The sequence below is a fragment of the Erithacus rubecula genome (genome assembly GCF_903797595.1).
Source record: "Erithacus rubecula genome assembly, chromosome: 4".
NCBI classification, from domain to species: Eukaryota; Metazoa; Chordata; class Aves; order Passeriformes; family Muscicapidae; genus Erithacus; species Erithacus rubecula.
The window spans coordinates 4,485,899-4,511,201 of record NC_136686.1 but is presented as its reverse complement, the minus strand read 5'-3'; the positions used below and the strand labels follow the sequence as shown (position 1 = coordinate 4,511,201).

Here is a 25,303-nt window from a genome sequence, read left to right as displayed (position 1 = left end):
AACAACCAAATGTAGATTAAAACCTCTCTCATGCTCCTGACAAATATTTCCACTTGTCAACAGCAAATGGATCAACCATTTGGCTCATTTTATAATATAGCACCATCCTTATGGATAATGTATTAGGAAGCTGGCAGAAAAAGGAAGGTTCTGTGAGTAAACAACTGTTCTTTCAAAGAAGAGTTGCTCTTACTTGCTAAAGGGTATGAGAGGTACTGGCAGCAAAAATCTTCCTGCCCATTAGCTGACTCAGTTGATAAAATTTTAAGAATACAATGGAGTACCACAGGCTGAATTTTTTAGATGCAATAGAAACAACTGGCAAGAACTAGAAGTAATTCTAATTAATGAGTACAGCATGCATTAACAACAGCACACATTGCTATTTTCAAACTCCAAGAATTAAGAAAAATGTTTAGGTGAATACAATAATACTTATCATGAAGCACTTTCTGCTAACAAAAAGTCAAAATCAAGACGTTTGCAACCCTGTTACCATTTTATAAAAAGAGCAGAAGGACATGCTGTGTTGATTTTGCTTAGTGACCTGAATTTCATAAAAAGTACTGCTAACAGTTGGACATCACCACGACCCCACAAAACTGAACTGGCATCATCCTTTATTCATTAAACAATGGATTCTGACTAGCAAACACCTAATCCATATGAGTCTTGATGCCAAAATCCAATATGAACTTCAACCTAGCCATGGAAACATCAATGTTTATTTTTTATTATGTTTATAGGTCATAGCTATGACAAAACATCTGCTAAACCAAAGATTAAACATAACATGAGAGTAAGTTTCACAGTCCTTCCCTAAGATACAAGAGGCTCCTAGCCTCTGGATCAAAGATAAAAAGGGGAGAGGAAAGACTGGGGTGAACAGACACAGCTTAGAGTTAGCTAGATCTTACAGAAACATACATGTTCACTGCTTTTCCAGCAGGAACACAGTTCCCATGGCTTCTGACAAGTTTGTAAACATTAAATATGCATGAATGAGACAAACCAAAGCAAGCTTTCAAGATAAAAATACTCTTTCTGGAAGGAAACATTTTCTGCAAGTCTGTTCTGTTTGGTAAGATTTCTGAGTTTCTCTAGGGTCACCCTGAGACTTTAAATGCTCTTTTAGGAAACAAGGGTTTTTCAATGCTCTGATTTGCTGAGAGAAGAGATGATTTTTAATAACTTGCAACTGCTTCTACATTAGAAAAAATGAAGAAGAACAGCAAAACTGTTAAGAACTGGAGGCTGTTGAGACACCTCTTGGATAAGCACAGATATAAATGATTTAACACAGCCCATATGAAAGATGCATCAACTACAAAAGCCCTCACAGACATCTTCCCTTTCACAACCAGGAGCAGAGGACAACAGGCACTGTGACTGCAATGGTCAAAGAAAATTACAGAAGTGCAAGAAAACTTCTTTGTTTGGCTGTGAAGTCACCAAGAAGCAAACCAGAGATATAAGTTAGTGGGATCATTTCATTGAACTATTTGCTCAAAGTAAAGGCTATCAAAGAATATTCAGAGATCTTAAATTATATGAATGAAGCATGGGAGAAAAAACTAATGCTATGGTCCATTATCACTTAACAGAAGAAGAATTATAAAAGCATATATATGTACATCTCTTAAAACAAAACAAGCATTACCTTTCAATGTTTCCAGTAAGTTTTTGGCCACAAACCAACAGATGGCTTCAAAGAAGGGAAATTTGAAAAGATCCGGGGTTTTTAGTCTCTTCTCCATTTCATAACACCTGAATAAATGCAATATTACAAAACATGAATGTTTTAATTATCAAATTCATAATTCAACTATGTAATCATTCAAATCGACACAATGTCCAAAATAAAATGAAATAAAATAACCATGGCCATGATAAATAAAAGAAGTCAAGTACCACATAGTTAAACCCCAACAAGACCACAGACAAGATTGAACTCTGGTCTCATTCAGGCTCTGACCTTATCAAGTTTGACTGCGGCACTTCTAAGAATAAAGTTGGACTTCATAAAACTAGGATACAAACCCAGTGTGTGATCTTTTAACAGATGGAATTTTATCGGGATTCCACTGTAATAAATAAAAACAATATGTTTAGAAGACAGCTCTACATCTTGGACAAAAACTAAATACAGCTGCCCTTAGAGCAATGCTGACTTGAGGATGCTCATTTCAACTCAGTGTCGCACACCTGGGCTTGCTTAGTTTTGTTTTACTCACTTATACTAATCTCCAAAGCAGAATTTTTTTCTCTTTTTAGTCACTTAAATTCTTGCACAGCCTTCATTTTGCTTTTGAAACAAACTTTGCAGAAGTTAAGTAAGAGAACGTGTTCAATACATTCTAACTGCAAAAGCCACTATTGTCTGTTTGTTAGAGCCTGTACCAATTTGATCCTGGTTAAACACATGAAGAAAAATCTCTTGGAAAAGAATATCCTACTTACTGAGGAACAAGTACAGCAAGAGCTGAGACTAACCTGAGCTGCATGCCAATGTTGAGGTTGTGCAAAAAGTTTCCTCCAAAAGCCATACAATCCTGAGATGTGAGCACAGCGTGAATCCAGCCTGAAATGACACATTGGGAAACTTAATACACACGTATGAATTATTCTAAGACTGTTTTTAAATGCAAGCATACAAGTAAAAATGCTGCTCCTGAAAGGAAAAAAAAAACAAACAGATTTGTATTCTGTGCTAGGAACAAGTAATCTAAATGTTAACAACATGTAAACTGCAGTTTTTCAGAAATCTAATGGAACTGTCTGAAATAATTAAGCTTAAAACATTTATCACTAGGAGGGGGCAGTAAGGATGCAAAGCCAACTTTTAAAGTAAAAATTCCTAAAGTTTTCACTCCAATCCACAAATATAAACAACTCCAGAGGGAAAAAAATACACTGAATAAAAGCTCAAGTCATTAAAATAAAACAAAATTTTATGTCTTTCAATATTTACATGTTGCTTACAGTAACTGGGTTGTTTGCACAACATAAAGTCATTTAGGAAAACTTAAGTTGCTCAAATAGGAATTCAAAAGTGGTCCCATAAATTATTCTAAATACAGTCATTCTAAGTCAAGTGAAATTATGATCAGTTTAAAACCCAGTCTAGACACACTATAAAGTTTGTCCCATAATTGAAATATTGTCCTTATGAAATCCACTATTCAACATAGAAAAGCACAGCCTATATTATGCTATCTAGTTAATTACTATTGGATAATTTCAACTAAGTACACAAAAGAACACATTACATGAGCTTCCTGATTAGAAATAGTTATTTGTGAAATTTATCCTGTGGAGTTTTAATGTAAGGAAACTAAAAGCAGACTTTCTCTGTCAAGGTCTTTTCTCTGATTTTGCATGCCTATAGGTGACCTTTGACACAAGACTGGTTGGCCAGACATTTGCAGGACACCTCATGGTTTCAGTGAGTGTAGGCAAGATGGACAAACACAGGAACCTTCTGAAGTTGAGAAAAGATCAGAACAAATCACAAATAACATTAAATCCATCCTCTAATTCAGCTAATAATGAGCAGTTTTATGGCATACTTGCATCAACTTAAGATTTTAATTTTTTTACATTCCAGCTTGCTATTTTTATGCTGCACTTTTGATCAAGGTCTACATAACAAGGAATGAAAATCTGGTGTAGACCAAACTGAATATCCTGAATAACATTTAAATAACTCTAAAGAGCTTCCCAGTAGATGCTATTCACCTACATGCAAGATTAATTTTCGATCAGAAAACTACTCTGAATATATTTCCAAGATTATAAAATAATTATGACATCCACTACCATCAGTGCAAACAGAAACAGCAAGTGGTTTTCACCAGAGATCAGGGATTTTTTTCCAGTCTTTACTCAGTCTGACATAATTTCCCACTTTTTAAAGACACCTAATTTAATTCACAGGTTCTTCTGCTGTACTCCATCATATGTATATGAATAAGTATGTGTGTATAAACATACATGCACACGTATGTAAGCACAGTAGAAAAGTATCTTTTTATGTGTACACACACTGAAATATATGTACACATGAGAAATTATCCTCTGATGATACTTTTCTTCAAGGCTACATTACAGTGATAGCTCAGATTCAGCTTATTACTCAGAAAGCAGCAATTGTTTTCTGTGAGTCACAATAAAGCTCTAAATTCTGTAACTCTGCTTTCTCTCCTCATAGATCTATGAGCCCACATACATGGACAATTAATTCTATTTCTTGCTGTAAATAAATGGTTTTAAAAGCTCTGGCTGCTCAGGAATGCCAAGAGCACACAGAGGGCCTCATCAGGTAGTACTTACTCTGTACAAGCTGTGAACTAGAACAGTGAACACTGAACCTCACAGGTACAGAACTGAGCTATGAGGAAAAAAAGTAATCTAGAAAGTGCAGGATGGAATAACATACTGATCATAATTTTCAAGGCTTCTTCCAGAAGTCAAATTGCAAACCATTTTCCTGCTCCATGTATTTAAAGCTTTCTTTCCCCCAAAAAAAGAGAACATAGCACCCAGTACAAATTTTTAATAATAAAAAGCATTTATAGGGATAGGGTGGATAAGCAAAAATACCTAAACCTGGCAGTCACTTTATTGGCAAAATATGGCTTGATTTATGAAAGACTTGTAAGTTTATGGCATTTGGGAGTTTGGGTAGGGTGAAGTATTTTCTTTGAAGCATTTTTCTGTGCTCTCTTCTTTTATCAAAGAAGTTGAACTGTGTTGCAATTTCTCACAACAAAAACAAACCAAAAAACCCACCCAATCTGTATTCTTAATACTCTAGTCTACAGCATAAGTTAGTTTATGTGATGTTTTTGTAATAATTAGGTCTAGTAGGCGTTGCAATACTGAAATCTGTAAAAATAGGATTTTATTATAAAATTAAGGTAAGAATTCAGTCTGAATACTTATCAAATAGTGAACACTCTGTGCTCTATTAACTGGAACTACTTCCTACTGGAACTACTCATTTAAATAATCAAATTCAGCTTTAATTTGCTGCCTTCTAATTGGGTAACAAATACCCTTTCATTCCTTGGTAATTGTTCTGATTGTCGGCCAATCTTAAAAGCTAATTACTTGTTTTGAAAATCTAAATTTCTAATTTTTTATTATTCTCTTATCCATAATTTTAGAGGATGCCAAATATTGATAATGCAATTATTTTACAATATTCATAATTCCTGGTGATTAAACATGCTAAGTCCTAATAGCAAGAGTAAAATCTTACCTGTTGGAACAAATAAAGTGTGTCCTTGCTTCACAACACACTTGTAACACTTGTCAACCTTGTCCCCAAAATACACTTCACTCTGGGTGACAGATGAACTCCAGGACTCGTAGAGAGCCAAATTTTCATCAGTGGGCTTGATCAAATAGAATATCTTCTCACCCTATTATTAGACAAATACACCAAGTAAATAAATTCATGTTTTCCTAGAGTTACACTACAACTTGAGTCACTCCTAATGAAGTAACAGATTGACCTAAATGTAAAGTACACCATCCTCCCACTACAGTGTGTTCAGGCTTCCCAACCCTGTGTCTCACAAATGCAATCCACCAAGAGCTTAGATAAAACATATTAATCAGGTGGTATCTTGTGATTTAAGGGAAGCAAACAAACCAAATAAAACTTTTCACTGGAGTACAAAAAAATCCAGTTTTCATAAACAGTTCATGGATATGCAGACACCTACCAAAGGAGAAAATGGAAGATGAAATCACTTTGCCTGTTCTATGGTCAAATTTATGAGAATAAAACATTGAGTATGTCAGTGATTTTCATTCAATTCCTGGCAGAGCTCAGGAAGTGTTTGGACAATGCTTTCAGGCACATGGGTGACTCTTGGGGTGTCCTGTGCAGGATCAGGAGATGGACCCCATGATCCTGATGGGCTCCTTCCAACAGAGCTTGCTCAGTTATTCTGGAAATCAAGAAGCATTCATACCCAGAGAACATGGTACCAAACTGATGTTCCTCCAAAATCAATATGAAAATCAGTATAGCTGTCCTGGACACCCATCAAGCAATACTTCTGAACAAAAGGCTTAGGGAAGACAGAATCATCTGGCCAGTAATTTTCCACCCACGAAAGCTTTCTGGCAATGTCTGGTACTTCCACTAATTCAGACATCCTTTAAAAAAACAAACAAACAACAAAAGAACTGTTAATATAAGCAGGAGTAAGCACACCTCATTTTAAATGACAGCTTCCTACAAAGGCATTACTTATGAACTAATAAATGTGTTTTATACCCACATTACATGACAGTGGCTGTCCACATAAAATACACCTCCTCCAGTCTTTCCCACTACAGGCATTATATTCCTACACATACTGTTGAGCTCAGTGAAAACCACTTCCTACATTCAAGGAATTGAAGTCAATACTCACTTTGTGTCTGAGAATTCCAGGCTGATCACATTCAATACTTTGGGTCGGTCAGGATTTGTGAAGTACTTAATGTAATTATGGAGCTTCATTTTACTGTCTGCTTGTCTTGCTACATCTATGACATCTATCACTTTGTCACCACCTGTGAAAAACAGGATGACTTGCTTAAGGCTATCACAGCTAGAAGACATTATAGGGATTTAAGAGAAAATTAACTTTTTTCCAGCCTATCGAAACACTTCTGCAGAAAAATTCCACTACTATCATTATTCTCTTGGAAGAGAGACAGATCAGTATAAACCAACTTTTTATTAGGTTTAACTTTAATTACTATAATCAGCTAAGGACAGAACTGAAAACACTCTAAAAATAAATCCTCTTTCCTGTGGTTAACCAGAAAAAAAGAGTAGTATAGAATGGCTGCATCTGTTAAAAATAAAAATAAATTTGGTTTATGGGTGCAATTGCAAAGAGTAGCATGGACAAAGCTATCAAGGAAGGTCTTTTACTCACTTTTCTTATCAACCATCACCAAACCCCCACTTTCCTTACATACATGCACAACTTGCAAGCAGCAATTTCACTGAATAATTATCATGGGTGTGTTTCATTTCTGATGACAATGAAGAGGGGGTTACACACCATGTGTTCTGAAGTGATACATTTAGAAAACTAGACAAGCCCACATCACCACTGTAGCAGCAATTGGTTCATATTCTTGTAGTTACACAATGGCCAAGTCTGACACTTAATTTTGGAATGCTGGAAACATGCCTAGATGTACATTATAAACATATTCACTTTAAAACTGTGGGCTTGTATCATCTTGATAAATTCCAGCTGAAATAGTACTTATTCAGTTTTCTTCTTTTTAATTTCAATAATATGAAGGCAAATCTGTGGCATTCCAATTTTTTCCCTGAACTGGAAAACTTGGCAGGTCAAAATGTATGTACAAGGATGAGACAATCCAGTTTCTATCTGAATCCAATGAGGCAGCAATCCAGAAGAAAAGATTCAGAAACATCACCATGATAATTAATCTTTAAGGCAGAACATATGTTACTATTTATCATCACATTGGTGACAACACTGCATATTCTGGTGCCTCTAAAATACTGATGGACAGAAAACCTACTTTAAGCATACATCATTACCCAGGTGATCATGAGAACACACTCAGTTCTCAGCTGTACCATGTGTTACAGGAAATGCCCTGCTGCAATTGGCTCATTCACTCTCTGTGCTGCACACTTACATGAGGCTGGCACAATTACAGACTGACAAGATATCTGATGAGAAACAAGTGGTTCTTGGGAAGCCTCTCCTGGCAAAGGATACTAAGGGAAGAAATTTTTCAAGAGGATTGAATTCAGAAAGGCCAGTTTACTGAGTCCAAAACATTAAGTTTTGTCATAGCCTAACCAATGATTAAACTTGTTAATCCTAAGAGTGATTCATTCAATTCCCATTATCCTTGGTTTACATGTAGCAGAAAAAAAAAAAAAAATATATATATAGCTTGCACTGGAATTAACAGGTTTGAAAGTTGAGACATAAGGCTGTAGTCCTATCACACATCTATCAAACAGACAAAAAAAAAAAGAGAGGAAGAAAAAACACTCCAAACTATTGCTTTGATTTTACTCACTGTTAGTCTTGAACTTAGAATAAATATTTAGCACTCTGGAAGCTCTTATAATCATGCAAATATTTATTCTAATTTACAGACAGGATCATTTTAATAAGCACTCCAAAGTGACTCTTACCTACATAACGTTCCACATCTAAAACAGAGAAAGTTGGTGGAGGAAGTCTGAGCCCCAGACCATCTAATTTAGGAACCATAATGGGAACATCAAACCCATGTTTCTCCAGGTATCTTTGTGTTAGCTGGCTTCCATGCATTTTCAAAATTACTTCATCAGCACTGGTGGAAAGAAAGGATGGAGCATTAACAGAAAAATATCCTCCAAGCACTACTGAAATAAAAAAAGTCTCAGCTTAGGAGAGGACAGATGGGAATGGCTACATCTAAATCCAAAAGAAACACACAGTACTGTTTTATTACCCATTTAACTAAATGAACAAGAAAACAACTTCAACAAGCAAAGAAATTTCTACTGTAATATAATATCTGGAAACTCACAGTCCTTCTGTATGACTGAAGAGAGTAACTTAAAAGGATGGGGAAAAGGAATTCTCAGAGAAGGCATTAAAGTACATTTTGCTAACAACAACCACCAGCTGCTGTAAAGAATTTCAAGTCATTATGTTTCAATGAGATAGCCAACCAAGCTCAAGATCAAAGTATAATCATGTTTCTCCACATTCTTCTAAAGCATGCAAGAAAGGGTAGACTACCAGCTCCTGTGAATGTGCTGTGTTACTTGGAATGAAACAGAGAAGAATTCCTGAACTAAAGGAATCAACAGACAATATTCTGACAGTAAAAGTGCAAACACCAAAAAAACAAAAAGGACACAAAAAAACACCAAACCCACCCCAAAACTCAAAACCTCTCAGATCACCCTGCAGCAGTCCCAACATACAACCCATCCCAGTGCAAAACTGAACAGGGGAAGCTACTGCAGGAAAAGGCAAATGTATCCATCTGAAACAGGGACATGCAGGGAAGAATTCTGAAGGAGGAGGAAGTCATCCTCAACCTTCAGTATGTGAAGCAGAGCAATGTCAGTCACTTCCTCTAAGGCACACTCAGGTGACTTTTCACTGTTTTTCCCCCAGAACATGCAAGGAAGGGTGTGTACCTTGGGAAAGAGCGAGCCCGCAGCTGTTTAACAAAGGTCCGTGTTCCAGCCTGCACTGGCTTGGAGCCATCATCTGGCTCTGTGTAGTCATGCCTGTGCCAGTTTCTCCTCTTCTTCACTGTAAGTTTCAGAAGGATTAAAGGTTGAATTAGCTCAATGAGACAGCTCAGATTAGCAGTCATCCCATCAGTGAGACAGACATGCCTCAATCACATTACTGTGATTAACAAACCTTATTTTTTTATCAGGTGACACTCTAGTTTCAACAAATTACATCTGCAAGACACAGCAACTCTCTGTACTTCTATAACTCCTTCTGTATGAGAATCTCAGTGCACACTACACACAATATCCAGTCCAACACAAGTAAACAGGTGCAGCCTGAAAGCTGTACAAACCCAAAATGTCAGCTACAAAACTAATAATGGAACTTTAATTTCTTAAAGCTCAGACTTTTTTAACAAACAAAAGAATCACACCTCTTGAATAGCCAAAAACTTCATTTTACATACTCACACAAGGTTAACAAGACTTAAACCCACTGTGCTATCACACCCCATAAGCACATATACCCACTACTGCTATTCACTACCATTTCTATTGCTTATTAAACTGTCTCCATTACAATTTTGTGTGCAAACTGTTTTGGGCAGGTGTGATCTTCACAATACATATAACAAGAGCACTGCACTCCTAAACATACAACTTCTTGAGAGTTTGAAGCCTTAATGCACTGCAGTAGCATATTAATAAAAAAGCATAAATTCATAAAGTTTATTACAATTTTGGGAATCTAAAACTGATATTTCAATAGTAGCAAAACTGCATTTCTAACCACTCCTGAAAGGGCCAAGGAAATTGAAACACTAGATATACTCATAAAAAGGATGTTTTTAAAAAGTGTATGTACTTTCACAGAATGCTTTGGGGTGGAAGGGACATTAAAGATCACCCAGTTACATCCTGGCATGAACAGGGACAGCTTCCACTATCCCAGACTGCTCAAAGCCCCATTTGACCTGACCTTGAACACTTCCAAGATGAGACATTCACCACTTCTCCAGGCAACCTGTGCCAGTGTTTCACCAATCTCACAGTAAAGAATTTCTTCTATAATCTAAATCTACTGTCTTTCAGTTTAAAGTCATCATCCATTGTCCTATCACTAAAGAACTCAGTAAAAAGTCATCTTATTTCTTATAAGCCCCCTTCATAAATTGGGAAGTTTCTCTGTAAAACACTGTAAGCTGTATGCAGCCTCCCCATTTAAATTTTTTGACCTTGGGTGAAGTAGAGGACAAAGTGAGTTATGATGTTGTGGTTAACTTAACTGCCTGTCTTCAAATTTTCATAATTTCACAACAAATCATTTCATAATGGATATTTCATTGATTCTGCTTCCTCAACCACTCATTTTTCATCTTCCTTTATGAAGAACACAAGCCTTGAACAGAAGCCCTTGGTTGTATCATCTGTTTGTTAGTAAACTGCTCTTTGGAGCACTTCCCTCTATACAAATAAATGTATTTCTCATCCTCAAACCCTCAACAGGTTAGAAGCCCTATTAAATCATCAAGAGATGTCTCTGTGAAAGGGACCACCATCTCACCATTTGGGAAACAAACTCTAAGAGAGCTGAACTTCCTACCTTTATCACTTATTGTACTAAGAAACACACTAAGGGTCCAGGAATTTTAAGGCTGCATTTCAGTTTTTATTAAAAAAAGCCAAAGTCTGCTTCATAGCTGGACAGCTACTACTGGAAGAGTGTCCCAAGAAGATTTACTGACACCAGATCTATAATTTAACCACTTATATTAAACAAAATTTTAGTTGCATATGCTGAGGAAACTCAGAAGAGGAAAAAGCTACTGTTATTTGTCAACACAGTGTTTTACAGTTCTCTGCAAACAGCCTGAAATACAACATCCAGCAAAACCACTGCATTACTACAAATTTTAACTTCATAGAAGAATTCATTCCTAAATTCACTTCAGACATGATGCACCCAAATGCAAAAAAGCACTAGCAATACTGAAAACACAGCTCACTGTAATAGCAAGCTAAGGATGTGTGAGGAGGGGGAAGTAATTTCTAAAAAAGAACAAAAATTTGCTGCTTCTCCAGAAAAAACAATTGGTTACACAGGAATAATGGACCTTTTATAGTCATTATACATAAGAGGGAATAATTCCTATTGATGTGCTGTTTCCACAGACATGACAACATGGACCCTTTAGAAGACTTTTAAGAGAATAAACTGACATTTATAGATCTTTGCTAACCTGAAAACCAGTGCTGCCTAATGAGCCAACTATCCAAATACTGTAAAACTTCATGAATAATGAAGACAGCTTTATTAAGTTTTCAAAGCTATTTTCTCAGTCATAAATAATAATACAAGAAATTAGTGGCTAATACTAATTTTCAGCAGAGTAGTTTCCCATAAATTCACTGCTGTTACAACAGCTCATTAAAACTGTAAAATGATACAGCTACTTAAGAGGTTTTATAGCACAGACACACTTTTTGAAGTCTGTCTTTCCAACACTCACAAATCAGAAAATAACTCTTTTGCTTGTACTTGGCAAGGTACATCACCCTTTCATAAGAGAATACTGAAGAAGAGTAATGAAAATTGTCTCTGCTGACATATCCCTTAATTCTAGAGTTTTTTAAACCCTTAAGACATTACAGAAACAATTGCAAAAAAAACCCAAACATTTTGACTGAATGGATCCTAATGCTCAAATTAAGGAAGGAAACAGTGTTCACCCTTGATGTTTCTTAAAATTGAGGTAAAACCTGCTGTGACAACACTAAAAGCTACACAAGACAGTTGCAGGGAGATTGAGAAATAGAAGAGTGTGCTGAAAGAATTTTCATGTGGAAATATTACTTTTTTTTTTTAAATCACATTTCTGCTACACTCAAAACAATGGGCCAATAACTGTCTCTACTCATCTGCTCATATGACTACTCTAAATCAAATCATCTTAAAAAAGCCCTCCACAATATATTACTATTTTTAAAATTCTTCTCTTTTTAAATTATTTCTGATTTTAGGATTCATTATTTAGCATTTTATACACACAGCTGCTTACTAAAGGTCTTGTAAAATTGCTCATTCAAATCATGAGGAGGATTTTTTTTAATACATGAAGAAATTGATTTGTTAATTTCATCTTTCCATCTAACTATGCAGTAGCTTTCTTTACATTACTGGAACTTCTACACAATTAATTTTGTAGGATACTGAAAGTAACCACCTATTCATACTGTAAACTATGTGTTTCTTGCATATTTCAAGCAAATTTTTTGCACTACCTCATTTGATTACATATCTGTTGAAAACACAGCCCTCTTCAACAGCTTTGAAAACTCTTAGACAAAGATTTTAGAATTAAAATGCTTTTTTTAACTTACATAATTTCCTATGACTGAAGCACCCTGGAACACTCCTGCAGTACCTGAAGTCATGAGACATTATCAGTCTCTTTAAAAACTGAAGGAAGTAGGGCCCAAACCACAAACCACCATAGATTTGATTGTGACAGCTGAGAACAATTAATGAAATTCAATGTGATGACATACTTAATTATATCACCTCTGTTTGGGTTGGTAACTGACATGTCTGAAGCTTCTACTAAATCTACAGATGATCTACACTTGAGGCAATATGAAATAAGGATAATTTTTACCACAGATTCTTGTCTTTTTGAAAAGACTTTCAAAACAAAAATCCCCCTTATCTCACTAATTGCTGCAGGTGAAACAGCACTTAGATTAAAAGAAAGGTTATTTACAGGCATCAGGGTAAAGCTGACTAGTTCTCACTAATAAAGAAAAGAAGTTTCAAATTTCCCAGTCTATTGTTTTGAAAAGTCTGATACGATCTCTACTCCTCTTCCTAGTCCCTTTATCCCACAGAAAAAAGGGGAAGGAAGAGAAGGAAAAAAGTTAAGGAAAAAGATGGCTGTTGTTTGTATTCTGATTTATAAAACAAACATGCAGATTTTGAACTTAAAATGATCACTGGAATACAAAAAAATAAAGGCACATAAACCAGCACTGATCTTACCTTTCAGATGACAGACCATGAACTCACATATTACAGAAGCCATATATCATACAACATGTACTAAATAGATCAGTAATTGATACTTAATCACTTTGTTCATCCTTCATAAGATTTTTCCCTGAGGGTGGATTTAAACTTATTTCTAGATATAAAGTAAATATTTTCAAATTATTTATCTCAAGTCAGAACTGACTATAGAACATCATGTGGTGTCTTCAAAAGAAGAAACCCAAAAATCAAGAAACAAAAACCAACCAAACAAAACCCAAAATAAAAACATAACCAACAATATCAACAACAACAAAACCTACAAACAAACCTGTATTACAAAACACAAAAGACTGGCTCAGTGCTTGGAGGGTAAAGACATATTGAAAGTAGAAATTTAATTCATGGTTGGAAAAGTGAAATTTATTTTTGTTTTTTTTTCTAGGGAGTTAGATAAAGCAATATCCCTTTCAGTGGTTACTGAAACAAAGCATCTTTCATTTTTTCACTGTAGAGCCAATTTATCTACTGAAAGGAGAACCAAAGAGATGTTTTCTTGTTGCTCTGTTTCAGACTCTTCTGGTAACTCATTCTGACCTTGGTGGAACCTTGTTTATAAATTAGAAACCTGAGATTTGGAACTGTGTACTGGGGAGGATGTCCATATTCCACTGTCATGTTGAAAAGTTGTGGTTGACTATTGCAGCACTTAACCTGCAACCATCAAGAAAGGAAAGACACCTAACTTGTACATTTTTTCCAAGTTGCCTTCCTAGGTTTTTGTATTTTCTTGGGGTTTTTTTCTTAAATGATGATTTCCTAATTTTCCTTCTCTCACTCTCTGCCAAGTCCAGATTGTTTCCTACTAACTCTGTGCACTTTGATTTCTCCCATCTACAGCTATGCCTTATATTTTATTCTATTTCCATCTCCACATCAGGGAACCTTTCAAGATGGTTTGTTTGTTTTGCAGGTTTTTAATCAGCTCAGAGTTAGTCATGCAGAACCAGTACCTTCTAAATAATCAAACTCATCTTGAATATTCTTCTGAACAGTCCCTTGCAGCTGTACATGGGGAGAACACAGTGCAAATGTGTAAGATGAAATTTGAATAACCCATACTTACTCAGAGAAGGTCCATGGAGAATTGCACAGTTGGGACAATGGTAGAGATCAATGTCAACAGCATGGTGCTCCTCCACCCCAACGCAGCTGGAATAAGATTTTTTACATGTTAATGAGAATGCACACAGGGTTTACTCTTCAAGCTAAAAAATAATTAAATCTTAGGTTTTCATTAAAATGTGCTTGCTGTACAAGATTATAATGACATACCAGATCATCTCAACTACTGGGCTGCCACATAAATTTTGAGTAATAAATTATTACTGAACACAGAATGCCATTAAAAAAGTCATAAACAGGAAACAAGAATCAAATGCCTTTAAAAATGAGCAAATGTACAATATATACATCATTATCCCTTAAAACCTTGATCCCAATTACAGGAAACAGTTTATACAAAATCATTCAAGCAATTTTCCTCACAGAAGCTAAGAGTTAAAAAAAAAAAAAAAAAAAAATCTGAGGTTTATGTGCTGGTAATTTGTAGAAGATATAATGAATATTTTCCTTAATATTTTTCTTTTTCTTTCTGCAAAAAACAAGTGACTCCTGCTCCCCAAGACAAATGAATGAATAATATTCTCATGTTATTGAAATCTTTACAATAGAACTGGCTTTGTAAGCTACACAAGTGGCCACACAAATAACTAAGTAAAACTGGTTTTGGTTTAAAGTAGAAGTAAGTATTTTAAAGAGCACTTGAGAGGTATAATGTTGCCTCAGTGCAATTTTTTTTTTCCAGATAAAATAGTCAAAATGTGATTAAAAGCAAAATCTTTACAGTAGTCAGGACAAAGCATCTGCTCTGCTGATACCTAAACAACACAATTCTGAAGTCAATGAAGCACATTTTCTTAGAAGCTGAAACACTAGAGGTTAATTGGAGAACATGTGCTTTTGCACAAAGTTCTTAAGGAAAAAAACAAGTAATCCCTGCTTGTTGGTCTGAATCCTGGCAGAGCTCTTCGTTCTCTGGAAAGTTCACTGACACTTACAAAATTGCTGACTTCACAGTTAATATAGAAAAACAAGAGCACAACCCTGGACATTCACACCAAAATTAGGTATGTACAGTCCATGCATTCTAGAAACATAAGAACTGGAACAGTACCCCAGTCACGTAACCCATTTCATATCAAGTGCAATGAGTGCCTAAACACTGAAGCTTTGAAATGATCCAGCTACACAAAGTCTTTCCTCAGCAGCCTTGTGCCAAAACTGCTGACACACTCCAGCAAGTGTCAGTACATGCTGCCAAAACAATACAAGAAACAGTCTAGCACTGAAAGCACAATGAGCAAATCCAATCTGAAACTGAAGAGCATCCCCCACATAACTATCAACTGGAAGTGCATTCTGAGCTCCCTCTAAACATCCAGCTAGTTCTGCTTCCCCATTCCCTACATAGCACATGAAATCCAGAAGTTATTTAGCTTTCTTTATATGCATGCTATTTTAAAATCTAAATACAAAACTCAGCTGCCATAGTTCATCACAATTTTTACAATATTTAGCATCTGCTTTAAGACCACAGCTACAAGAATCATTATTATATGAAAATCCAGCTGACATGTAAACAAAAAGGAAAGCAGAAGCACTCTTTCAAAATGCATGTCCCATTTCCTCCTGCTTGTGTTCTCTCTCTTTTTATAGAATAGATGAATGACTCATAATCCTATGCATTATAAGAAAATTGTTTTAAAATGTACACTCCAAAAGCCCCAAATCAGAAGGTTGATTTTATACATCTTTAGCAATCTCATTATTTTAGCTAAATTTCTAATTTTTGAACAGCTAAAGATGTTTATGCTAAACTGTATCTTGATCAAGTTTGCACTTCATTTGATCCCTTTCCTTTTTCTTGGTGTTTATCTTATATGTTCATCATCATTCTAATCAGATTATCTTGCCAACAATAAGAACTTTGCATAAAAATATAGTAAAAATAGTTTTGACAACAATTTGTTCTATTCTGTTTAAGAATATGAATTCTATTGTCCCTTACTGAATGCTACAGATAACAGAATTTCTGCTTCATTTTCAGGCTTAGTACTAACAATTAACTCCACAACCTTTCAAGAAGACACGTGGGATTTTGTGTACAGAGGCTGGGATGGGATTATAATGTCTGGAATAGCAATTCAATAAGGGAACAAACATTTTCAGTCTACTATTTATCCTGTAAACTCAGCACTGGAAACACAAAACACTAACTGGAGATCATGGAAGCAAATCCAGCTGCAGATGCTTGAGTGAAGCAAAGGGCAAATGAGGTGCCAGCACCTGCAAGAACAAGCACTGCCAAGGATGCCACAGAGCACATCAATCACACACAGCACCACTGCAAGTCACTTCCCTGCCTCCCTTTCTCCAACATACACAGATGAATCTGACATTAATCACTCTGGCTACCAGCAAGCAATCAATTACTGTGGTAAATGCAACTTCAGACCTCAAGCATCAAAACAAGGTCACCAAGAGGTAGCAGTGAGCCTGGAAAACATTAACATACTCAAACACTGCAACACTCCCAATCCACTGATGTTTTCCTCTATGAAATATTATTACCCTTCACCTTGCAATCAACCCAATCCATTTGGGCTGAAATGTCTTGAGTATGTATTACCTAGTCTGTGAATTGCACATCTCCTACAGGGAGGTCACAGACTAATCCTCAGGAACAGTGGAAAGCTTACAGTATTAAACAATAAAATACAATAATGCTAATTAAGGAAAAAAAAACAGCAATACAAGACTACGCAAAACTACACCTTTAATTGTGTTTGTGAAAAATATTAACCAGGCCCAATTTCACTTTATATGCTCTAGAAGGAATAGAAAGGTAGAAAAAAGTTAGTTAAAAATAGTTTCCATTACATCAGTCTAGGAGTGGTCAGACACTCAAACTTCACAAGGTATCTAGCCAGCATCAAGGGAAGGCCAACAAGAGGTAGCAAAAGAACAGGGAAGTAGTTAAGTTTTTTCACATACAAGAACATTCCCATCCCTGGCATCTGAAGAAATCCCTTGAAGAACCCATTCTCCCAACTTAAATCTCACAGAAGATACATGTGCATGTTTCTGATTTAGTCTCAGCTTTCCATTTGATCATTATATTTGTAGCTAGGTGAAGGCAGCAAGTGTAAATCAAAAACAATCAGAAGAGGACTCCAACATCTGACAAATACCAGTAGACCTTTGCATTTTGATAAAGAGCAAATAAGGCTTTTTTCACAGCAAAAGTTGTTCTCTTCTTCAGTATTGTTATTAATTTAGATTTTAAGAGATAAGTACCAATAATTCAGAATGACAGATTAAACAGCTATTTCCCAGCTATGCTGGAATGTCTCATACAAGGAGTTTTAGCAATCCAGCACAGTTACAGCAAGTATTATCCCCAGAGACTGCATGGTTGTACATTGAGCCACCCAAGGCACCTGGCACATCTCTCCTACAGCAGCACAGTGTGAATAAATATTGGATCCATGTCAGTCACCACACAAGCTGCTGCACCTTCTGCATCTAATACCTGCTTGCTCTCAATCCAGACTGGCTTTTCTCTTCCCTGTTTCTGATATTATCAAGCACAACCACAATATTTTAGAGATTGCTTAACTGCTTTTTCTGGTATGACTGCAAAAACTCTGAAAGAAAAAAATTCAAAGCATTCTTGATCAAAGGCCTTATTTTCAGTGTTCTTAAGGGTATAAAACTACTTTAAAAACTAACTTATTAAAACAAGTAGTATATGTACCCTACCATTATACAAAATTTCCAATGTAAAAGAGAATGCTTACACAAAAAAGTACTACAAAAGTCAAGAAACGAGCAAAGTGTGGATGCCCATTTTCCTAGTTCAATTCCTAGATTAAACCAGGAAGACATTCCTACTAGGAAAATTCTGACATTTCCTGTATACAAGGCAAACTGAGAATAAAATCTTGAAAATTGAGAGATATAAGCAATTCTCAGTGATCTAATAAAAGGACAGCAGAAAACAGATGAATCACCACCAGCAGGGAAGAGAGCTAATTTGTCAAGAAGCTGGGCTGTACACGGGACCTCATCCTCACTGCTTCAATTCCATAAGGCCCTTTCCCACCTCTTTCAGTAGCATGTGCAAAACAATCTAACAGGCTCATCTTTCCAGATGCACTCAGATTTTTTAGGAAGTATCCCACAACAGCTTCCACTCCTCTCCACACCAGCATAACAATTTCAAACAATTAAACTTCACCCACCAGACTGAGGAAACAGGACAGGTCCTCACAGGCATGTCTATTGCTTCTTCAACAGGTATTGCTGGATAGATATTATTTTACAATTAGATGTTGACTCACAGCTCAAAACTAAGCCAGTTTTTTTAAGTTCCTTATTTATTATTGGGACACATGAAGTTCAGGCCCCAAGATGTCTTGGTTTTCCAGTGTCTGACCTGAACAGTCTGACTTTTTTTGTGGTCACTGTGCAGCAAAAATGCAGCTTAGGGGCTCTTGCTAGTATGTTTAGTTAAGCATAAAACCTTGCATTTTTTCCAAGCTATAAAATTACTAAAAATTACATTTTGCAAGAACCCTTTATATTCTCACTGAATAAACACTGAGGACAAGCTGCTTCTCTCTCTACCATCCTGTTTCTGAGCAAGAACTCAGCACATCCTCTTCATGTCCACCCTTGCATCAGCACCCACAGCCTTCCCCTGATTTGCCTCAGTGAGCACTGCAGGCTTCATCCCTAAAAGGAGGAAAAAACCACAAGTCTTGACATCCAGTAGAAAAAAAAGAAATGAACAAAAATCCTGGATGAGTGGAAAAATACTAGGGGTACTAAAGCATGTTCCCTGCTACCAAGACTGCAGGGCTATGGACAATTACTAGGGGTATATGCATGTTTCCTATTATCTGACAGAGCAGATGGCCAAAATGCTTTTTCAGTTTCCAGCCATCCACAGAACAGCCAAGATGCATTGATAGAGTCTCTGCTGTGTCTTAACAGTGATGAGGACAGAACAAGGCAATGCTATTAATGAAAAGATTCATTAGTAACAGGACAGCCTTAATTGTCCCAAAACTGAAGTCACTACTGCAGGGCACAGTTTCTCATAGCATTAAACCAAACACAGCTGATGCTGCTGAAAAAAACATCCACCCTTCTTCCTCCAACTGCCTGACCATGGGATTCCATTGTTTCTCTCACCAGATCTAAACCATCAGGCAGCCACACGACAAATCAGTTCAATAAACTGATCCAAAAGAAAAAAACTGCCACTCAACTCACTTTTTCACATAGGTTTTAGAAACCTTAACAGTAAGATTCCATAATAAAAAATAAAATGGTACACACTACACTTTTATGCAGTTACTTAACAAACATTATTTTCTAGAAGACAGTTGAAAGAAAATTCTTTGTTACTTTATCTCTACTTTGTCTTTCTAAAAATGATTGCTAAACAATAAGGAGATGACTGTTTAGCAATCTTATGCTGATAACTTACCTTTTTCTATCAAACCTTAATAATGAATTTCAAATCACCAAAGATGAAAGTTATTTCCCTTAATATACTGAGCAAATAACTCTAAGTAGTAGGCAAGCATTATACCAAACTTTACAATTTAACTGTAACAAGATCTGCAGTTGCTACTTTCAGTCCTGATCTGTTTGAGGACAACAAACCCAAAAAAACCTATTGTAATTATTGCCAAAATTAGTGAGCTTGCTAGTTATACAAAGAATAGCTTCTCCTACTCCATCCCAAGAATGCAAATGAAAAAATAGGGTAGGAAGTCTGTCTGGCAGATATTAAGGAATTCTGGTAGTCATTTAATTTAATCCTTTGCTTTCCAAGTGGGAAAAGGATGCCAAGTAGGCAATATTTACAGGTTAAAACAATGGAAGTACTAAAGATGTCAGTGCCACAACCAAACAGCCACATCTGCCACTTGTTACAGGACAATACTAAAATATTTAATTAGGAATTGAAAGGCAAAGTCAGTGTGACAATACTACTGGCAGACTCCATCCCATAGCACAAGAAGACAACTTTAAAACTTAAAATAAATGTTGTGAGCTTTTAAAACCTTGACCTTAAGCTAGTCAGATTTCCCTTCCAGCCCCACTCTTCAAAACACATGCAGTTACACCAAAGAAAACAAAACAGACCAAAAGAAACCACAAAGTAACATCACAAAGTTGGTGTTTCCTTCCACTATCTCTACATCTTACCATGATAAGCATGGTAACAGTTTTGGAATCACAATAAACTTAAAAGGATTTGCTTCAGAAATGAAATATTGTTTGAAAAGTGAGAAACTTCTATACACTAGATACTGAATTACTGTCTTAAATTACAAAAAGAAATACTAAACACAAAAATATTTGAGGTTTTGCTTTTGCCATAGTCACTTTACAAAACAAAATACCTTTTAAAAGGGAGCAACTGATACCAACACAACCCAAAGAACATGCATAACTGCACTTGAAAAATATGTTTTAAATAGCAGTTATTCTGTTTCTCTATCTGTTGCAAACTTTCCCCTCCCTCAAAGTTATCAATTTTCTCCAGAAAAAAAAAAAACAAAACAAAACAAAAATACCAAACAAACAAAAAAATGCACAATGCTTTTAAGATATGTATTGAATATGTGCATGTTGGCCCAATAGCTTACCTAGTTTTTGTACACATTCACTCACCTAAATATAAAATACCTAAAAACATACTAACTTATTAAATATTGCGTCATCTTCAACACAGATAAGAATCCCAAGAACAACAATACTGCATGCCATAATATACATAAAACTCTGACCTTTGATTGCTCAGACCCATCTGTTCTGGTGCTTCCAAAGTCCTAAGAGGCCTTGGTCTACTTATGATTAACCATCAAATTGCACATTAAAAATGTTAATGTTCATTACATAGGTTTAGACTTCCCTAATGTAATTCAACCCTACTGCTTTTAAATAATGTAATATTTCTCTGAAATGAAGTATTGCAGTAACACAAACATGCAGACAGATATATGATCTATTTTGAATTCCAAAGGACTGACCAAAGGCTCAGACTTCCTGCACCTTCTGAAATAAAACTCAAAGTTTGATAGTGATGCTAGTGCTGTCCTTCAAAAAACACTTTTAATAACAATACTCTGGCACATTTTTGAGAAAAAAGAAATTATGTATTCTGATTTTTCTCAAGTAACAGTGCTTTTTGCTTCCTCAAAGCACAGGGGTTAAAATAAATATAATCAGTATATGACATCTTGTCAACAAAAGCTTAATTCTAAATAATAGATTCTGAAATGTAAAAATCTAATAGGCAAATTATGGTCAATGGAACAAAGCTATCAAGTTACATAATGAAATAAATTCAGTTACAAATACAACAAACATTCTACCTGCACTGAGAAAGTAGCCACATAGTGAACACAATCATCATGTTACCTCAAATCTCAGGAAAAAATAGTGATGTATGTTATTTGTAAACTGACTCTTCCATTCCACAATTCCAGTGTGAAAACAAACTGGTATGGTTTTGGAACTCAACACATATTTTTTTCCAAGATCTGTTTTTTAAGTACAGTAAGTTCAATTTATTGAAATTGCTAGAATGAAAGTAAGAGAGAGTCATTACAACTGAGTATTTGGCATCATCAACATGTTCTCATTTCTAATCATTGTGTGGAAAGCTGATTTCTACACAAGCATTTTATGTAAGTACTAGGAATTTAAGCAAACTGAAGTCAAATAATTACACACTCAAGAAATCCAAACAGCTTTACGAGCAAAAATATACACTGAGGTCAAACCTTTTCACTACAATGTGTGACTTCTAAGAAGAGACACAGAGCCCAGGTTAATCCATAATGGCAGCCACCATCATGTGTTATGTGTAGCAGCTTTATGAGAAGTTACTTTTCTTCATGACAATTTCATGATAGAGCCAAGTTAACATTACTGAAGTACTTTTGATGTACTCTTTCTGTTTAGTATCATCTACTAAGCATTCAGCAAATTCTTCATCCTTCCTATGCCAAATCAGATTTCTACTTATTCTTCCCAACCAGACTGATTGCATCAAGCTGCTTTAAAACAGTATTTACAATCAATTCTGTTCAAGTCCTTTTAAAACACTGTTTTACAGAAATTAAGATCTGAAGGAACCGGAATCTTCTAGTGTAGATTTTGGCAAAATAAGCTGCCCCAAGACAATAAAGAAATAACATTTAAGAAAACTAGAGAAGACCTCAAAACTAAACAACTTGTCAGTGAGAGCAGAGAAAAAAAAAAGGCATTTTAAAAGCAGCTGTAATAGCTGAAGGCCTTATTTCAGTGTGAAACTATTGAGAGAAACAAAGATGATACCAGCACGTGAATTATGACACAAGACTCAGGAAAAAAAGAAAAAATACACATTGATCTGACATAAAGAAATTATTTCTAGCACTTTAAACCACTAATCTGTGTAACCCTACTCAGAGAAAGCAAAGCACACTGCTCAGGAATTCAGAAAGATTCTCTATAGCATTTCTGACTCCTCTTTGTCCATTCATTTTCCCAGCATGGCCAGACTGACACACCAAAGAGAAGAAGGAACAATAATCCCATCTGACTTTAGGCACTTTGTCTTAGTGAAGCTGGAACTGCCTGTTGAAATAAATGAGAACTATCCTGTTCTTCCCACAACTGATGCAGGAAAAAGGATTAACATTGGATTTCAACTAATTCTAGGAACACTGGAGTCCCAATTTATGTGACCACAGCCAGCATGAATTTCAGTTCTGGTCATAATGGAGAGTCTGTAACAGCAGTATTAGGTACTATGGGCCCTAAACACACAGAAGGAAACACTCATTAGTTATTTGGTTTAGAGACAGAGAGGGCACTGAAAGGCAGAAACAAAAAAGAGAGAATAACTGCATCTATATACACTAATGACAAAGGTTTTCTAGGTGATTAAGAAATTTCTTCAATGATGTATTTTTATCTCCTCCTCAAGACTTCAAGTCAAGAGTTAACCTCCTCCACCCTAAGATAAAACAGAACCTAGTCAACAGCCCTGACACATCTTATTTAGGTAATTTGCCTTATTTCAATTCCCAGACAGGGCTATTCTAACTGTGCTAATTAAAAAAAAAAAATCCTAAACTCACAATAAGCAAAAAATAAGTACTTCAAAATAATACCTTTGAATCAGAGGGATTAAAGGCAGAACTAACACTCTTGTCTCAATTCTGTAAAACAAATAAACAACCAACAACAAAAACCAACCACATTACAAAATCTTCAACCATTTAAAGCAGCCTCCATACCCATTTTGAAACAAGCATCTTAACTGAGCACCCCTGTGTGGTTGAATTCTACCAAAGAATAAACTACTGCCCAAAACTGCTACCATTATTTCTCTAATAGGAAAAAGGAAGAACTATCCTAAACTCTACAGAGATAACAAAAGGGTGGAAAAGGGAAATCAGTATACAAGTTAATTAAATGTTCACTCATTCAGGAACGAAGCAACTACAATAACTTTAACCCAGCAAATTAAAGCTGCTTATTACATGTCTCTAATTCTATATATATGTATATACACATATAAAATGGAATCACCATCTTAGTATTCAAATAACATGTAGATGTGGCACTTGGATACACAGATTAGTGGTGAACATGACAGTGGTAGTTTAATGGTTATATTCAAATCATCTTAGGAGGTCTTTTCTGACCTTAACAATTCTGTGATATACAGTCTACACTCATTTGCCTGCCTCAACTTTGAGATTCTTATCCTTTTGTCCTCATCTTCCTCAGCTCCAACTTGCACACAGATTCCTGTCAATTCTCACCAGCCATCTCAATTAAACACTGCATATTATAAGATTTTAAGATCTACTTGCATCCCAACCAACCAAGCCTTTGACTTAATCAACAGTTTTTCAGAATTTCAGCTCCTTTTCCAGTGTAGTTTCCTATCAGGTGGAGCAAGGGTCTTTTATAGACAGAACAGACATATGAGTTACTTGTTTCAGAGAGAAAGGACATTGGAAGAGAAGGAAAAAAGACAGAAATTAACAGTACTATAAAAACACACCCTATGAAGAGAAACTGAAGTTCAATCCAAAATGACAAACAAATCTTTGGAAGGAATTACATGACATAGCTTGCATTGCTTCAATGGCTTGCAGCCACTGGAAGAGGCAGGTTACCCACTCCCTTCCAAGCAAGCACTCCCACTCCCCTTCCCTGCAATGGCCCTGACACTTGCCTGGTTACAAGGCAACCTGTTTTTATTCTCTAGTCTGACAGAAACCAACCTAGCCAGTCTTTTGCCTGTTTATCAAGTCAGGTTACAGCAGGTTGGGCAACTGTCCTAGGCAATCCATGAGAGGAGGGAACAGGGATATGAGGAGCAGAACTGCTCCTCCCAGCAGTGGAAGTCACCAGACCAGGCCAGGCCTACTGTTGGGACTTCATCATTCACTAAGACTCAGAACTACTGTGCCTAACAGATAAATTACCAACAGCTTACCAGTCAGATTGCTGGGAACATCCCTGCCTACACCTGAAACTCCTCCTCAGCTTTAACCACACACCCTGCACAACATCAAGAGGCATTACTGAGTCCAAGACATGCATACATTGGCACTAGGTGTCATATGTGAACCAAGGTTGTCTTAGCACAGCATTAAGATGGTCTTTGTCTTTTTTTAGGCATCCCAGTCCTTCTGATGAAGTGTCTAATCAGCTCCTTGAGAGCAGCTATGTGCAGCTCTAGCTACAGGAGTAGCTGAGGCAAGTGCCCAGCAGATATATGATATTATGCCAGTACCAATATTTTATTTGCCTACTCTTTCCAGTGATGCACTGAAGTACAACAGGAACTATAAAACAAGTAATCCAAACAGTTTAGAAGC

The 25,303-nt window shown here is 36.0% G+C and overlaps 1 protein-coding gene across 2 annotated transcripts in view; it reads right to left on the bottom strand.

The window, feature by feature from the left end:
- Positions 1 to 25,303, bottom strand: part of KDM7A (lysine demethylase 7A) — a 58,597-nt gene that overhangs the window by 18,856 nt on the left and 14,438 nt on the right. For both annotated transcript variants that reach the window (XM_079304771.1, XM_079304772.1), the window contains exons 2-9: positions 14,398 to 14,483; positions 9,203 to 9,320; positions 8,201 to 8,361; positions 6,432 to 6,573; positions 5,985 to 6,171; positions 5,264 to 5,426; positions 2,494 to 2,581; positions 1,661 to 1,767 (exon numbers count right to left, since the gene is read on the bottom strand). In XM_079304771.1, coding sequence (XP_079160897.1) covers positions 1,661 to 1,767; positions 2,494 to 2,581; positions 5,264 to 5,426; positions 5,985 to 6,171; positions 6,432 to 6,573; positions 8,201 to 8,361; positions 9,203 to 9,320; positions 14,398 to 14,483 — 1,052 coding nt within the window. The remainder of the gene's footprint in view (positions 1 to 1,660; positions 1,768 to 2,493; positions 2,582 to 5,263; positions 5,427 to 5,984; positions 6,172 to 6,431; positions 6,574 to 8,200; positions 8,362 to 9,202; positions 9,321 to 14,397; positions 14,484 to 25,303) is intronic.